The 17,718-nt window shown below is 42.1% G+C and overlaps 1 protein-coding gene across 1 annotated transcript in view; it reads right to left on the reverse strand.

The window, feature by feature from the left end:
- The window catches only part of LOC311505532 (connector enhancer of kinase suppressor of ras 3-like), a 45,814-nt gene that overhangs the window by 16,338 nt on the left and 11,758 nt on the right, over positions 1–17,718 (reverse strand). The window contains exons 2-12 of the mRNA XM_084569150.1: positions 14,095–14,258; positions 9,977–10,179; positions 8,949–9,036; positions 5,248–5,289; positions 4,258–4,377; positions 3,990–4,049; positions 3,316–3,384; positions 3,071–3,217; positions 1,643–1,767; positions 997–1,184; positions 810–896 (exon numbers count right to left, since the gene is read on the reverse strand). Coding sequence (XP_084425276.1) covers positions 810–896; positions 997–1,184; positions 1,643–1,767; positions 3,071–3,217; positions 3,316–3,384; positions 3,990–4,049; positions 4,258–4,377; positions 5,248–5,289; positions 8,949–9,036; positions 9,977–10,179; positions 14,095–14,258 — 1,293 coding nt within the window. The remainder of the gene's footprint in view (positions 1–809; positions 897–996; positions 1,185–1,642; positions 1,768–3,070; positions 3,218–3,315; positions 3,385–3,989; positions 4,050–4,257; positions 4,378–5,247; positions 5,290–8,948; positions 9,037–9,976; positions 10,180–14,094; positions 14,259–17,718) is intronic.

Below are 17,718 nucleotides of genomic sequence, written 5' to 3' on the forward strand. Positions count from 1 at the left end.
TTCATAGCTTAAAAGCTCCTTGCAGGCATCTTAAGTCATTCATACTGTATTTGTTCTATTTACTTGTAATCTCATCCAGTCACTACTTTCTTTTATGATCTGCTTGTTTTGTGCAAAGCTCTTTGTAATGCTAATGTAGGGATATATAAATAAATGTTGTATTTATTATTCACAAAAAAAACATCACGCAAGAGTTTTTAAATTTGGTATGAAGTGTTTGTAAGGCCTGTGTTACAAATATGCTTCTACAGGTAGGATGGAGGGTTGTACTATACCAACCATAAATATTGTAAGCAAACGAAAAATCTATAAAGACTTTGGGGAAAAAATGCTTCTACCTCTTCTTCACTTTGTTCAGATTTGTTTTTCATAATAAAGCAATGTGAGCACTTAATTTAGCGCATTTAAAATATGATGCTCAATTTGATATTATAGACATGTGAAATCGTTGTCAGAGGAACACTGAAGAGAGTTCAAATAATGTTATCGGATCCCATTTAGGTTTTAATAAATGCATTATTACTGAAGATAAACAAAAGGAATTTCTGACCCCATTTTCAGTCAGACTAATTTATTTTAATGGGGTCATGACAACATGAATAAAAACTTTTAACACTTACACCTAGCAAAATATTTCTATATTGTAGCTTTGTCACTGATCATTTGTACAAACTTAAGTATTTAAAAGCACCCATGTCAAACTACAGAGGAGTAGTTTGGAGTACTTGAAGAGTAGTTTAACCTCAAGTGAGGTTACTACAAGGTTAGTACTAACTAACCTAAAAGCAAAAACATGTGTACGTATGTACCTTTCCTTCCATGAGCCCAGGGTTTAGCATAAGGATCATATATTCCAACGCTGGTGTCCGCTGGCATGGACAGTGGCCGAGGCTTACCTTAAGACAAGAGTTTCATATTTGTCAATTTCATAATTTTACCGACATGTTTACTCAATATCTATCAGTGGAACATCCACGATGAGAGGCTACTACTGACCACGTGAAGACTTATGCTCCCTCATCCTGGGCTGTATCACGTTGGCTTCGATGGGACAGCCAACGCTTAGCTTGTCATAATCGGCGACAGTGCAGCGCCGTCTGCTCTCTTGGTCCAGGTAGGAGTTGGGTGACTCAGAGCCCTTTGTTCTTTTAGTAATGCTGGGGAAGGATTCTGTTCTCGCCTCTCTGCGTAGAGGAACAAATGATTGTTTATTTAATCACAGGTCCACGTGACATTCCTCAGTATTACTGTACAAAGACACATATCACAATGAGGGTGATTTGTAGGCAAGTGATGTTATGTTAACGACCCTGTCTAATTTCAGTGAAATAAATAAGAGGTGGAAGGTGGAAGATAAAACACTTGTTGCATAAGGACTACGAGTGGTGGGAGCAGAGTGGGTTGAAGACAAGAACAACAAATGTGCAGTAGGAGGGGGAAGAAGTAAGGCGATTGAGGGCCTGAGGCACACTCATTATCCACCAGCCTTAAAGTTCTGACTAAGGAGACGTGGCAAAGGTTGATGTTCTCACTGCAGGCTGGCAAATCTAACTTTTCCTTAAGTTTTTGAGCTCAACTTGCTGCATTGAAACCAATCCTAAAAAACTATTGTAAACACTGCAGATAAAACAGGGCAGCTCACCGTGGGGTGTATGGCACTGGAGGAGGAGGGGGGATGTACAAATCCAAGATAGCTGGCTTCTCCTTTTTGGTCGATCCATTAGCTGAGCCACAGGGAGACTGGGTTCTGATCAGGGAGGAATTATTCTGAAAAACATACAGGACAATTATTAGTTGAAAGTATCTCTCAGACCACATGATATGACCTACAGCGTGCATCTACTTATCCCTTCTCACTGGATGTATAGTATCAGTCTCCATTCTCGTTTCTTCAAATCCCACATTAAGCCTAAATATGACTTACTGGCAAATGGGAGGAGCCCACCAGATGTGGTGAGACGTTTAAGTGCTCGCGTGCATTTCACTGAGCATAAACCTTCTTGTTTGAGGTATGGAAAGATTGTGAGTGAAGTCCAAAATAGCCTGTGAGTTACGCACTCATTCCCCACAGTTATGTTTCCCAACACTCAACAACACTGTGTCCTTGACTAAATGTACGACTCGGCCTGTCTCATCAGAGAAAATGATATATGTGTAGATGCAACGCAGAAGATGTGATAATGACAAACTAAACATCCAATCTACGATCTCTTGAATCACTTCCTTCTTTTCTTGTCCAAATAGCTACCATGTGTAGATACTGTACACTAATACAAAGCTGGTGTCATTCACTCTTGTATGAAGGTGACGAGTTGTCTCCGCTTTTCCGTCTGGAGCCGTATTATCACAGATAAACTGAGATGGCTGCCTCTGATATCACTGACTACTTGTTAAAACAAGAAGCTTTGCGCACATGTTGACACTGGACACCTTTGTGTTCAGAGCCTCTTTGTTGTTCTGAGAACCCCACTCCTTACTGATATGATCTCATTTTGCCCTCTCAGCTATAAAGCAGGCTGTGCATGATAAGACAGTGCCGGAGGTTTGCAATGGGCCTGTTGCTGCCCTGTCCTTTAAAAGGGACTCAGGTGCAGAGATGTGGGTAAGCCTAATGTGTTCACATGATGATGGATAGCAAATTGGATTACACTCATATAACCTTATTGGCTCAGCTACCTTTGACCTTTCTTTGAACAACATACATTTGGGAAAACAGAGTGCACCCATATACATTATTTAAATCCTATTGTTTTCTTCTAACATCACCTAATACGAGCTAAGCAGACACAAACAAAAGAAGTGGGCAGCTTTATCTCTAAGACTGAATGACATCATGGGACTTTGTTTGCCTCTATTGTTGTGCATGAAGAAAAAACTCAATGTTGCATTCAATTCAGCCAGCAGCGTTTTCTGGGTGGCTCTGTCTAAACTTGCCGCTTTGGAACCAACTCCCTAAAAAGCTGATAATTGGTTGACAATGATTAGTCGCACAGTTTTTTGTTGATATTCAAAGGTGAAAGAAGGAAGTGTGTACACGTGAATGCACGTGTGCGTGTGTGTGTGTGTGTACCTGAGGTACCGGAGGCTTCCAGCGCATGTTCTTAAGTGGGGCGGGGGTGAAACCTGTTGTGCCTGTGGGCCTCTTCTTAAGAAGCAGTACCACACCTTTAGGGTCCTCCCTCAGTTTGAAAACAAGATTTTTCAGCTGCCAGCCCACCTGGTTAACAGAACGCAAAACAACACACTCAGCTCTATTAATACTCCCACTGTGTGCTCAGTATTACTCTATGTAAATATGTGAAATGCTATACTCACCACTGTCTGCTGGTTAACCTGGATCACCTCATCGCCCGCATGGATCTTCCTAGTCAGGTCTGCAGGCGACTAAACAACAAACATACACACATTTATAAAACTGCTGCACACAACTTATTATTCTTACTGAATCTGGACGCTACTTTGCTGCTATTCCTGCCTGATTCCAACAGTCTGGGTTTATAATTCTCATTTCAAAAACGAAATCTGATAAACAAACACTGTAAGTTCAAAGTCACGAGGAAACGCCTCCCTCCGTGTATGAATATCAGTTGAATTGTTTTTGTGTCACACAGGCGGCAAACGGGATTAACTAGTCATTATTTTTGATGATTCAGGTTCTGATTCATGATTAGGGACCGGAGGCGTGAGGATCCAACCGTGGCATTGATGCTGCCGCGTTAGTCACTGACTGACTGTCTCAGTGCGCAGAAAAAAGGTAGGACTTCTTTTTGTGGAGGCTGTTTGTGATGTTTACTGGTTAGTCGAGTTAAGACACTGTTCCCTTTACACATGAGCAACTCTTAACTCCTTCAGATATTGTAACAAGAGAGTGAAGAAGAAGGTGTGGAGGAGGAGGAGGATGAGAGTGCAAGTAATATCAGCTTTGTTTTTAAGACAGAGTGTATCAAGGGCTGCACTGTATTCACTGGTCAGCGTACGGTTATACTTACATGCTCTGTGGTTCCGGTGATGACATGTAACCCATCATATGTTGACTTGATGTACATTCCCTGAGTTTAGAAAAACAAACAATAAACCTTATTTATGATTCGGGTAAAAACACAAAAATGTTCCCTGAGGGAGACAAATGTATGACAGAGATGCGAAGGCCTCAATTTCACACACATTGCACGCATTCCTGGTCAGCTAATCCAAGGAGCAGACAGCAAGTTTAGAGTTCGTCAAAAAAAAGAAAAGAACAGAAAAAAGAATCCTCACCAGACCCTCGCCAGGATTGATATCGGTCAGCTGCACTTCCTCCAGGCAGGCCGACTGGCTCATCAGGGGGTCAGAGGTGGTTCTCACGGTCTGATCGCAGATGTTGTTCAAAATCTTAGACTGCAGAGGAAAAGGCACAGCAAAATGCATCGGTAAATACATTTGGATGAACAAGAGGCTAAATCCTCTAATGGTGCATTGTGCCTATAGTAGTCAGTGGAGTTATTGTGTGGTTTACAGGTTACAACTATTCGGGTTACACTGCGACTCATAACATTTTTGTATGACACAAAGACCTTATCGTTCATCAGTTAAGGTTAAACTACTCCCTATCGAAATGCTTCTTTGTTTGTGTATGTTTACTGCAAAGATTAATAGACAAAGAGGGACTATTACACTGCTATTAGCTGGATGTAACAGTGGACGCACAACACTGAATCAGTCCTGTGCACACACCCCTTCTTTGTTCCTTGCTCGTTAAAGGGTAAAAACTGTAATTTGTCATCATTAGAGTTTTTTTTCTAAAGCATTTTGTTTAAAACCAGTGCTTTAAACTTTATGTGGAGTTGAGCTTATGGTAAAACCCAAAACATGAGAACAAAAAAAGGCTGAAAATGAGGACAAATAAGATACATTCAGAATTAAAAAAAAAAGGAGACAAAAAGAAGGGAGTACAAAAGGATGGGACAAAGACAACTCCGCTGTGGGCTGTGCTAGAGTAAGCACAGTGTTAGTCCATGGAGTCTGGAGAGTGTCAGCAACAGGAAACACTGATTGATGGCTAGGGCGTATTAGAGCCGCCTCCTCCACCAGCGATCCTATGGACCTGTCTGATCTATTCACTCAGAAAATTGACCTTGCTGCTGAGAGCATGTCACACAATCTCTACGTAAAAAGACTGAAATGACTTTTTTTCCGCTTTATAGGAACTTCTGGCTCTCGTTTAGTTTACAATATGAGAAACAAAAAGAAGAATTACAGCATACTTACAACGTCCAGGATCTTTTCTTCCATCTCGTAAACACTGCAGTCCTGTTCCAGAGAAGACAGTGATGACAGATTAGGCTTGAGAGCAGTAAACAACACGGAAAAGGAAGAAATTATTCGATGGCTTGAGAGAGAAAAAGTATAGGGGTAGGGCAAATACGATATAATCAGAATTCCTCATATAGAACGGAGAAAAAAAACAGCCACAAATAAACAGCTTTTAGTTTTAAATGACCCGTTTGCCTAAATTATGTGGATGCTAAAATTACATAATGTCCTCTGTGGTTCAGTTTACTATACTGCAACGTGAAAACCATATAAACACTTGAACGGTAACAACTAACAACGTGTAGAAGGCATGAAGGGAAACATATGATCATGTGTTCAGAAAATCTTCCAAACAGTGGAACATTTAGATGCAATGCTGCTTTCCACAGTGGCAAGTGTGTCGGCCAGTGGAGGAGGAGGTCTCTGGAAGTCTAACAAGACAATAGCTGTGACTGGGCAAAGAAGCCACTGATATAATCTGCAAAGTCAGCCGGGAAACTGTCCACCGTCTCCTCCAAGTGTCCTAACATAGCTTTCATGCAGCTGGACTTGACACAGCTGAGGCAACAGCCTCCCCTGACAACTGTGTTGTTGGTGGTGAAAGGGCCAATGGTTAGAGGGAAGGGGGTTCACAGTGAATGTGGAGGGGGCGGGGGGCTGCCTGCTCATGAAAATGGCTCTGTGCTGGGAATGACCCGAGGGAAGTCATCCGTCAAAACACAGGTGAGAGGCTTCTGCCAAAACCTGAGAGCACAAAAAATATAAAACAAGTCTCTGTGTCTCGAAAGCCCTCACAATTCACAAGCCTTTGTCAACACAAAATAAACTGGTGCTGTAGTCCTTATGGTATCAGCGACATGCACTGGCATGCATCGTGCACAAGGCCTGCTCTGTTGCTCTTTGTAAATCCATTGTGCAGACAGCGAATGGGGGTCGAGCTACTTTTTCCATATTTCCATAGCTTGCACATTCCACTGGGCTAAAGGGGAGCGTGTGTTTTCAAGCGCTCTTGGCTTGTCACCCCGTTGGTTTGTTTGCACTCGCAAGATTTGCAATGGCTTTCTGTGGCCGTGAGCGACGGCTTCACATCGAAGCACGAAACATCTTGTGCTCCCTAAATATTCTTTTCAATCTGTGTTTGAATCCCTGCTTGAAGCACTGAGCTCTGTTGTATTATGTATTATACACGTGACTTTGCCGTGTTCCCCTTACTGAGCAGAAAACAGAAAAGCTGAAATAAACATAAGGTAGGAAAAAAAAGCAATAGTTTTGATTTGACTTACACAGGTCCCAAAATCATGTTTCCATACAATGTATTCTATGTCAGCCAAGAATCTACTGTGGGTTCAGAGGGAATTTGACTAAGCTTATGTAAACAAGCAACTGCATATTTCTTTTAGAGACTGACCCATGTTTGGATGACTAAACTGTTGACTGAGCCAAGAGGGTTGAACTAAAAATACATATTTTGATGTTTAGAGGTCATGAAGCAAAACAGCATAATTATGAGCTGCAGACATGAGTTGTCTCTTTTATATTTCAGAACTTTTCTCTTACTTCTTGGTATCAAATTATGTGTAAACAATGTCATGGACCATCCTTCCAAAATCTGTTTGTGACATCAAAAGTAATCCCATATCTTAGTCAAAACCAAAGACATTGTACCAGATAGGGGCCAGATCCTAACTAAGCACTGTGAGAGGCTGAGGGACAATTCTCTGTGTGTACTGATCCCTCACATTATGGACTTGATCCCACAACCAGTGTGGATCAGATGACTCTCTGTGTGCAGCTCTCTGGGTCTTTGATCTGCCACCAGAGCGGATTTACATGGCCGAGCAATGAAGTGGCTGAGAGAGAGGAGTGCTGGCACGGTGCGGGAACCTGGATTGACTTTACATCAGTAGCAAAAAAGTCCATGGACTGCAGTATTTCTTGGAGACCTGGTCTTCTGACATCCTGATAGTCATATGGTATCAATATATGATGGTGGTGATGGATGTACTTCATAAATCCCAGTTTCAGCCTACACAATAGAATCTGTTTTTCTACTTTAAAAAAAATAAAAAAACGCAAAGAAATAAACTTCATATGCACTTCCAACAATGCACGAGTGGGAGGCATGAACAAAAGACATGGGGGACCAATGAAAAATGCACTCTTTGAAAGACAACAACCTCCAAGCCGTTGGGTCAGCCAAGATGGGTGATGCGTTCACAGTTTTACAACCGTGCCTCATTGTGTGTGTACACACAGGCTGCATTCAGACAGAACACATAAATTGTGTGATCTGAAAAGCCCTAATTCTTGGCTGAAGTTCATGAACGGCCTGGGCAAACCTCACGCCGCCCTCCCCCATCATAAAACTAATCACTGCGGCAGACTAACGTGCAACCTGTTTTATTAACCAGTGCTTCGTATGCCGGCCCAAAAGTTAGGAAAAATAAGCCGACTGAAAAATCCAAACTAATGAGAAACAAAGTCAGGAGCCTTCCAAGTCTAAGTGAACGTCTAGATACTTATATGATGGGATTAGAAATAGGCCTCCCTCATCTGACTAGCTTTAAAGCTAGGGGACCAAACTGCATCTCTGCTCCAGCTGTGAGAGGAAACTAATCGCTGAAGTCTTACGAGACTCTTTCAGCACCTACCAGGAGTTTATTCTGCACCATAACCTCTCTACTTCAAATGGCAGTGTGGGAAATGTATACCCCCGCTTCTCCTGGATGGCCATGACCGAGACACCCATAGTAAATCATCAGAGCTGGTGAAATCCCAGACTTTGGCTAGGAAATAGGCACTCTGGGAAAGGAATTTATTTTGATGCAATAACCTTCTAAAAAATGACACCTGCAGTCTAAGCAGTCACGTTCACTGGCAGCGTAAAATGAGTTTCTTACAGGCTTTACTTGAGATAAACCCACAAGGGATAAAATGTACATACATACTGTACAACTCCTGACATTGATACTGAAGAAACTCACCAGCTCCATTTGTTTAAAAGTCTGTATGTATGACCAACCACCACAGGTTGCATGAAACGGGCCGCAAATTGTACCATGATGCAATGCCAGAGCAATTCTCTGCAGAAAGTAGTGGAATATAAAGGATGTCTGCTGCTGCTGCTCCATTTTATCTGTAAGCCATCTTTCTGGCAATCAGATGCACCGCCTCCTCATCCCTGCATTAAACCTACACACAGGAATTTACTTTCAGACGCCTTGGTCTCCCACTGCGAGCGTCTCGGAGCAGCAAAAACAGGAACCACATGGCTGAAGGAGTACGGTAGCCTGGGGAATGTTGGCAGCCACCTTTAAAAGAACGCTCATGGGTTTTATGAAACTGCAAACACAAAAGCGACGTTTACCATTAAACGTCCCCACAGCAAGGGGGTCTCCTCATTAGCCTGCATGAGGAGGAAAACATCCCAAGAAAAACATCAGTTTTTGCAATAATGTGCTCAGACTGCTGGCTTCAGGCTTCTGTCATGGCTGCCAGACCACATTTCCCATAACGCTTTTCTCCTACACATTATCCTGCATGTCTGTGCCCCTAGGGTGGTATGTGCTCAGTGGAAAAAAAAGCTATGTGTGTTTGTGTGCATATTTCCTAGGGGCTAGCTACACGTGTACTGTTGAACCAACTGGCGTGCAGACCTGTTGAACTGTGGTGGTGAGCTCCAGGCACAGCTGAATGATCTTGTTCTTGGTGGCTGTGAAGTCACTGATCCCTGTAAGAGGCGTCCTGCAAGCAAACAAAGGGAGAAAGTGAGAAGATGGGAAACCAGTGACAGATTGCAGAGTTGAGTTGAAGTTCTCAACCGTCACTCAGAAGACTGCGTTTGTGTGACTGGCCACAAAAACACTTATTACTCAAGAATGTCACCATTCTGGTGCCATTTTATATCCTTATCTGCCTCTTTCTCCTGTCTTTCTATCTAAAACGTACACTTATGATCTCCAAAATGACTCCTGAAACCACCTTGCAGTCCCTGGAATATCTCATTATGGATGATTATATTTGATTAGAGCAGCAGGCTGACCTGCAGATGGAACTTACTTCATATAGTCAAGTTAACTTTTCTTGTGTGCTTAAGTATTTTTGTAGACTTTCCATCTGAACAACGACCATCAGCTGTCTTAAAACTGAGTATAACAGGACAATGCATTATAAAAAAGACGGTGAACAAATACCATTTCATGCTGTTTAGACGCTGACAAACTAAAAGAACAAATACTAAAACTGTATTAAAATCTTCATTTACAACATTTCTTTGATAGAGTTCACAGAAATGTCTGTTCTCATCTCAACATTGCAGCTATCCTTTATACAATGACATCACTGCGCCCGCTTTAGCCAAGCCTGCCACAGAACGAGAAGCTTAATTTCATCCAGCTAACACTTAATCCTGGCATCCTGCTTAATATGCTCTGCTTTTATGGTGTAATGTGTTTGGGGAAGGTCAACAAGAGAGTACAGGGTACTCTGCCAGTTTCTGTGTATAATATTAAGTTGACATGCAATGGCTGGTGCAAACTGTTTTAAAAAAAAAATATCTGCTTGACCATTATAGCTAGATTAAATACTGTATGGAACCACAAGGTCTCTATAAAAAACCAGAGCGGTATTTGCCCTTGTGATATCTGACTCGATCAGGTAATCGGTGATGATGGAGTGTTCGTACCTGTCGAGCCAAGCCAGCAGGCTCTTTGCGGCGCCGATCAGCTCCACCACAGAGGTAAGGAAGTCATTGGGAGGCTTGCGTGAGGTGCTTCCATCGTACGCGGGGCTTTTTCTGCGGTCAGATGTAGCCATGTGCAGACTGTTGGTGGCAGCTCTCATCCTCACGACCAGATTCTTCAAGTTGTCCGTCTCCACTCCATAGTTCTGAAACAAAACAAAATATAATATTTTACAAAAAAAAGAAAGAAAAAGAGCTAAGCAAAAAATCCTTTTACACGGTCTACACATTGGAGGCGTGTGCTTTTTTTTGCCCCAGGAAAACATGTTGTTTCCTGCACTGTGAATGTCTGTAATCATTTCTTTGACAGATATGATTTAAGTGCACTCGTCTGTGAGGAAAACATGGGCATGATATTGCCCCGCCAGTCTCTGAATTTGTTCCAGGGAGTGCGTTGAGGGTGTGCACGTGCCATCACCTGAGTCCTATCGAGTGGGGCAAAGTTTGCATTCTTGTGCTGTGGTTACTTCCTCCCTCTGCATTCCTCTATTTATAGGTTGTTAACATGCACAAAGCAGCCATGCTCAGCGTCTTGAAGGGTCACCAAGTACAGTACAAACCAGCTATGAACTGAAATACAGCAGGGCTACAACTGAACTGAGTGTTGTGACTGAAAAAATATGACTGGAATAATGTGTTATATATGTAATGTGCTATAGGTAAGCAGAGGAGGGCTAGTCTGGCCCCTGTCCTGGTAAATATCAGCTTACTGGGTGTTGCATTGCTGCCAGCAATGCTGCTCCATGTGTGACATGCCAGCAGCTAAATATGCTTTGCAAGGAGTATAACAACACGTGTTTGGCAACCAACAAAGGAGATCTGCAAGTGGTTAGTGTCTCCCTTTATTCCACTGCCACGCTCCAACATGTGCTCAAAAAACAGATCAATTCACTCATTTGAGTCCCGAAGAAAACACTGGAATAATTGGACTAGTCAAACAGTAGCTGTAGGCAGCTTTACTCACGCCACTCCTGATATGAAACGGATTGTTGAAACCGCATTAGAAGGTACGCAAATATAATCAGGGGATACATAAAAAAGAGATTATTGTATGGCTTGGATTCTCAATCAGCCAATCGCATATTCAAAGTGGAACTTTTAGCATGAGCATTTTCCAGATCAAACATCTCTCCTGGCTTTCTCATTAGCAGGCTAATCACACAGTCACACCGGCTCTGACTAGCTCACAGATGTCCAGCGAGCTTTTGTCCCGCATTGCCAGCTGAGCTAGAAGCCACGTCTGAGGAAAAATCTGTGGTTTCAGTCGAATACAATTTTTCATTCCGATAACAACATTTCGAGCCAAATTCTTTCAGCGTCTTTTTTTTTTTTTTTTTAAGGGGCACTGCGTTAATCTAGAATCAACATGGCGGAATATTTTTTCGTGTAAGCTCTAGCCAGGCCTCTTTGAAGAAACTATATACTGATATACTTTAAGTGTCCTTAGGAGAAATGGAGAACGGCTATAATAACACAGAGCTTCCTGCCCTCACCACAGGCATCATAGATCTGACTTGACTATAAAAGATACAAATGTCTATAGCCTGGATAGGGAGTACACCATCTAAGGTTAGTCTTACATTATACCTTGGGACAGATTAACATTTACAGCAGCACTGCAGCCTATGATGAGCTACGGCTAATGTGTTATATACTGTACGCTCAGCGGCTTTGGGATACAGCTAATGTATGTGTATGTGTGAATATCATGATGTGGTGGACTTTGAGTGGGATGCTGAGGTCTGGGTACAAATAAAGATGTGTTAGGTTTCAGCACCGACTCTGCAGAAGACATCAAGGCTAAAAGAAGTCCAGTAAAATGAATTGAAATGTTCTTTCTTTGTCCCTAGACAGCAGTTTCAACTGTGAGTGGAGGAGAAGCATGACTATGAATGTTTCCTAAAGGGCTATACGCTCGGTCATTAATCAGTACAATTTTGGTTTAAACTGCCAGGACATAAAGATACCGTATGTACCCATGCCTCAACATTTAAAAAAAAAATTAAGACCAAAGCCAAAGTAGCAACTCCACAGGAAGTGTCTGACCGAACAGTAAATAAAGCAGGAGAAAGTCCGGGGGAGAGTGTGAGAAAGTGTGGGGGTTTCGGGTGCTGGTGGCCTGAGTTCCTGTCGGTAGCAATGACCTTGCCTCTGTTAAAGCTAATTGAATCTGGGCCTCACTTCCTCCCATGGGACCTGTGTAATGCTGAGGCCTCATTCTTAATGAGAAAACCCCCTAACGGACAAAAAACATTTAGCTGCACTGCTTCAATCAGAGGTTAAAGGTGGCAGAGAGTGCAGAATTCCTGGCCTTATGTCTTAGAGAAAACAGAGGAAGGGTGAGAGTACAGTGTGCCAAATACTTCCCTCTCCTAAGTGCATAACACTTTACGGCGCAAACACATATACATATACGGGATTACAAACTCACATCACATTTTATGGGAACATTAGAGCAAAAAGATCAAAACTACTTGGGCTTTCACTGCAGCAATGCAAAAAGGTTATAGGGATGAACAAATATCTGGTTCTGATTATTTTGATAATAAAAGAGGTTATGGGGCCAAGTGATGTACCATATGGCACAAATTCTATAAGGAGTAAATCCATCAAGGCAAAAGAAGGAACCAAATACGTGCCAGGTGTTTCTGTGTGTATGTACATTCAAATGGTTAAAGGCAGATAATTCACTGTAAACTGATAGAGGGTAGGTTCATATCTCATCTTATAGAAAGATGAGAGAAACAGGGTAGATAACAGTGTATGCTGATAAACATCCTCAAAGGAAATAGATGAATGAAATTTGCATGTCTCTGTCAGAGTTAAACAGACAGAGTGGTTGTTGACCTTGGTCATCACAGGATATATTTCAGCTCAAGGTTGCAGCTACCGACTGCCGTGCAGAGCGCCTATCTCAGTAACTTAATTTATCTGCTCCATCACAAAGCAAAAAAGCCAAGCAATGATAATGCTCAGGAAGCACGAAAACTGATACATGGCTTTTGTGCACTGAGAACATGGATCACTGACACAGAAATTTTATTTCCTGAGACATTAAATCAGCTGATTCACACATATTTAAGCCACAGCTTTCACTTCAGCATCTGTGAGAGGAGCAGCCCCGCGTATGGGAGGAAAAAATGGAACTTTTACGTTTCTTCGGGGTAAAAATAAACATGCTGCAAAAGATTAATGTAAAGCATTTTAAGAGAGCATAAAGACAGAAATGCTGACGCTGATCAAAACGCAGGGACCACAATCTGGGACTTTTATGGCACAGGAAGTGATAAAACTCCAAATCGATCCCATCTGCTGGAAAACCTGGTTCTCTTTCAGTTGGAGCATGGACGGTTTTCATCACTCCTTTCGTGCTGGAAAGTTGAAGGCAGAGACATTTTTGTTGGAAGTTCATCTGGGAGCTGGGATGATGGACACCTACTGAACTGTCTCTCAAAGTGACTAATAGGAGCCAAACATGAGATCTTGAAATGGACCAAAAGCTGTTGGGGTGTGCAGAAGGCTGCGGCATTAAGAATGAAACCAGTTGTCTGATATTTCTGTCAGTATATTTGAGACCGAAAGCAAACATATCTTCAGTATGTATGTATTTGATGTTTGCAAAAAGAGAGAAAGAAGGATCTACTAACAGATCAAACTGCCACTACATGCTACATGATAATCACTATTAACTGCTTCTAATGATCTCCCACAGCTCCCACAAACTGTTAAGTAGAGCCCAAAGCCCCTCTGACCCAGACTCTCCTCTTCTCCGAGTGTTCTCCTCTGGCTTCTTTGTGTGTTTTGGTGCCTCCACACCCCGCTGAGCTGTGTGGGAAATTATGATCCCTTCTGCTTCGCTGCTTCCTTTAGTTGCCGAACCAGAAACTACAGGCTGAGTTTTTAGTGGCTGTGGACACTAAGAGGGGGAGGGCCAGAGACCAGTGTCCAAAAATTTATTACAAAAGAGCATCCTAAAGGTATAATTAACTCACACAGTTATGCTTTCATCTGTAACATCCTTGCTGATAAACATGTGATCAGCCACATTAAAAGGTACTGACCAGAGCACAGAGCAGGTCGACGGCCTCCAGCACCAGTTCCTGGTGTCCGATCCTGGCCACGCCGAGCTCCTCCAGATCTTGATGTGTAATCTTCAGCAGCTGCTCCCCGCTGATCTTCTCCCGCTCAAAGTTGGTAACATATTGCTGCAAGCTGTCATCCAAACCTGACCACACGAGGCGAAAAGGGAAAACAGGAGGACTCATTAGACAAACCTTCAAATACACCAGTGTGTTGTTGTCATTCATAAGCCTCTTTGTCCCGATGCAAAACAAAAACAATGCTCTCAGGTGTTGTTAGATCCTTTAGCATTTGCCCTTATACTGTAAATGTGTGTATGTACAGTGCAGATAAGGAACAGGTGGGGCCGCTATCTTTGCTAGATAAACGCGGCATCAATAGAGTAACGGTTGAGACTTCTAAGTCTGTTGGGCTGGTTAAACAATGGATATTTGTGTGTGTGTATGGATGTAGTGTGGGTGTGGGTGTTTGCAATAAACGGGCCAGTATCAGGGGCCGTCCCTTTGCTACTATTTGGAGCTCAATAACAAATGAGTTGGACTGTTACACTGCCAACAGCTGCGGTTACTGAACATACAAGGACGTACCTCACATGAATTTACATTGAACTGGCTTTTCTAATACTGTAGAGTAATTCTATACTTTAACATTACATATTCACAAAACTGCTGCTATGCATGCAAAGTTAGGACCAACAAGTAATGTTGAGACAACAGAGGAGGAAAAGTTAGCCTTTATGAATGTGTTTTTGTGTGCATGTCTTGCGGCGGGTGTGGAAGTAAACGCCACTTCTCTCCCCATCAAAGAGTGTACTGAGAGGGGGCAGCTGCAGCTACATGGCCCTGCGCCCTGCATCTCTGAAAGACCTGTCAGCTGCAAGACACCCAAACTCTTTCAGACCGCACCACACACACAAATAACATTCCCCAGCATGGGACGAGCCTAGGTAGATCCATTTTCAGTTTGACATTTAAGTTGCAGAAAGCATGACTTTTTAGCCACATGTCACATCGGCACATGCATCCATATAAAATTCAAAGTATGAGTCAAGACCCAGTGGGTGTGTTCTGTGGCTATATTTCTGAATGGCACTCACGTTTTTATGCCTCTGTGACACTCACTCCGTGCATCTGTTGTTGACAGTTTGCATAAAGCAAAGACAAAGACACTTGTGTGTATTCAATATGGCAGTCAGCGCTGACCAAACACGACTAGACTGGAGCACTGTCTCAACATGCTACAAGAACAAAACCAGAAAATGAATGTTTTTGCTGATATATATTTAATAATAATGCAACTATACATAGCACATATTCTGCATTAGAAAGTATCTTGTTTCAAATTGCTGACACAAAACAAGCACAGATGAATTATAAATGAAAGTTTAGACCAATTGTTATCATGTTGTAAAGACTCTTGTTCTGTCAGTCATCAAAGTGATGGTATTTCTACATGAACACCATTTTTTGACTATAAATGGAACAGTTTTGGTTATTTCATATCATGAGGCATTTGAGGAATTTATGTTTTTCTCTGAGCTTGTCTTGCTGGTTTGAGGTGGGTGGGGCTCAGTTTGAAAAATATTATGCCACATACTGTTTTTCTATGCACTTTATGCACAATTTATGCACAACATAAAGACATGAATCTAAATGTGTTGACAACTAGTTGGTTATTTTGGTTAACATGAAGTAAATATGGAAATTCTTTTGCTTCAAACTTCTTAAAGACACTTTAACTTTCTTACTTGTCATGAACTTTTAAGAGAAATAGTTCAAATTTTTCTGTTGCTTCAAGTTCAGCTCAAACATATTTGGTTCAGGACGCCATCTAAAGCCATTAAAAGTACATTATGGCATCAAAGTTAACTTATGGCAGCATTTTTAATCCCAGAGAAAATATTATGCACGTGAAAGCTCAATTTATTTCCTCTGAATCAAAGGGAAAAACCATCACGACTTGTTAACCATTAGCCTCCACACAAGTCAACTCCAGCTAGGCTCATTAAATTTTCCTCATTCCTTGGAATGATAATTGTTCGGCAGGACTTCAGAGAATTTTAAGCTTAACCCCCGAGTGGCCGGCATTTCAAGCAGATCAACTTCAAATTGCAAGAAAAGCACTGAGCACTGGCCGGACTCCACACCGACGTGAGCACAAGCCAAATACAAACACTGGGCCAGTCACTTAATGCGATTAGATGCAAACAAAGACTTGGGATCTCGAGGGGGCAAAGTTTCTCCTTCCTGCTGTGTTAAAAAGGCATTTCCTGTGGAATGGTGCCACCGTCTTCGCCAACAAAAGAAAGTTGCGGTTTTAGTTACACCAAGACTTAAGGCTTCTGTTGTACCCATGTTCTTTAGCTGAGTGATGATATCATCTAAACAGACTAGGTATGGGAAAACAGAATCTGTCCTTATTTCTATTTTATTCTTTTATTTATTGGAGTTTCCTCCCCACCTATCCAGCCCCAGAAGTCAAACATCAGAGAATTGGGAAATTCACTCCAATCTCATTTGCATGAGTTTTCAAATAAAAACATCTGTAAATGTGAATGCCCATAAGAGAAAGAACTTAAACCCCACAAGTTACTGAGAATAGGGCAAATGAAACACTATCCAACTAAATTCAGGTCCCCCAAGAAGGACCACACCATACCATATAGATCCCTCTGGACTCAACCACTGACACCTTCTGAATAAAAAAGGGGTGTCTTTACAGTGAGGCTTATAAAACATTTATTGGGCCCCAATCAATGGCAGCTTGGGCATGTGCATGTGTGAGAGACTATCAATTTTCATTAAGGGCAGAGAAACCAGTAAAAGAGATAGACTGTCACGTTATTGTGAATTGTGAGGGGTGAAGCAGGAGGGAGGCACTGTGTGAACGCTTCTCAAAAGCCTGCAAAGGATGAAACACTTTGGAGGACTTTTATGACCTCTGTGAACCACTTGGCAAATGTCCTCAAACCAGACCAAGTGGGCGTAACTGTGAAGCAGAGGCACAGACACAAAGCACCAATGTCAACTGCAATGCGAAGCTGGACAAACATCTATTGCCCCCATACATTCAGAGAATGTTTTACAAAAAAACAGTAGATCCCACAACATAAACATTTATTATGAGTGGATTGACTGTGGAAAATTATAAGAAAGATAAATTCCTGTAAGTCTGTGCAATCGAACTGATCAGAGTAGTATTTTCACACATAATTAAAAGTGTACAAGGAAGAAGGGGGGATGTGAAGGAAACCTGATCAGTAACACGGTGTAGGAGGTGAGTGGCATATGCCAGTGTCTCTCTTAACCGAGGCACCTGCTGTTCACTGTGGGGTCTTTCTTACCACCCACCACCTGAAATTCAGCAAACTGTGATAATGTGCAGAACAGGTTACCAACACAACCGTTTCAGTGTAAGTATGGATAAACACTCTCAAACAGGCATATTTTGGGACAGCTGGACAAGCAAGAACTGGACAGTTTGTACAACACAAATGGAACTGGACCCAGTGGGACGCCTTCAAGCTATGCAGCCTACTTAAAGGCTGTTTAAGCACACATTTTTGGCAATATAAACAACAGAACCTTTCCTCTTGCAAATGGCTG

Source organism: Chelon labrosus, assembly GCF_963514085.1.
Source record: "Chelon labrosus genome assembly, chromosome: 20".
NCBI classification, from domain to species: domain Eukaryota; kingdom Metazoa; phylum Chordata; class Actinopteri; order Mugiliformes; family Mugilidae; genus Chelon; species Chelon labrosus.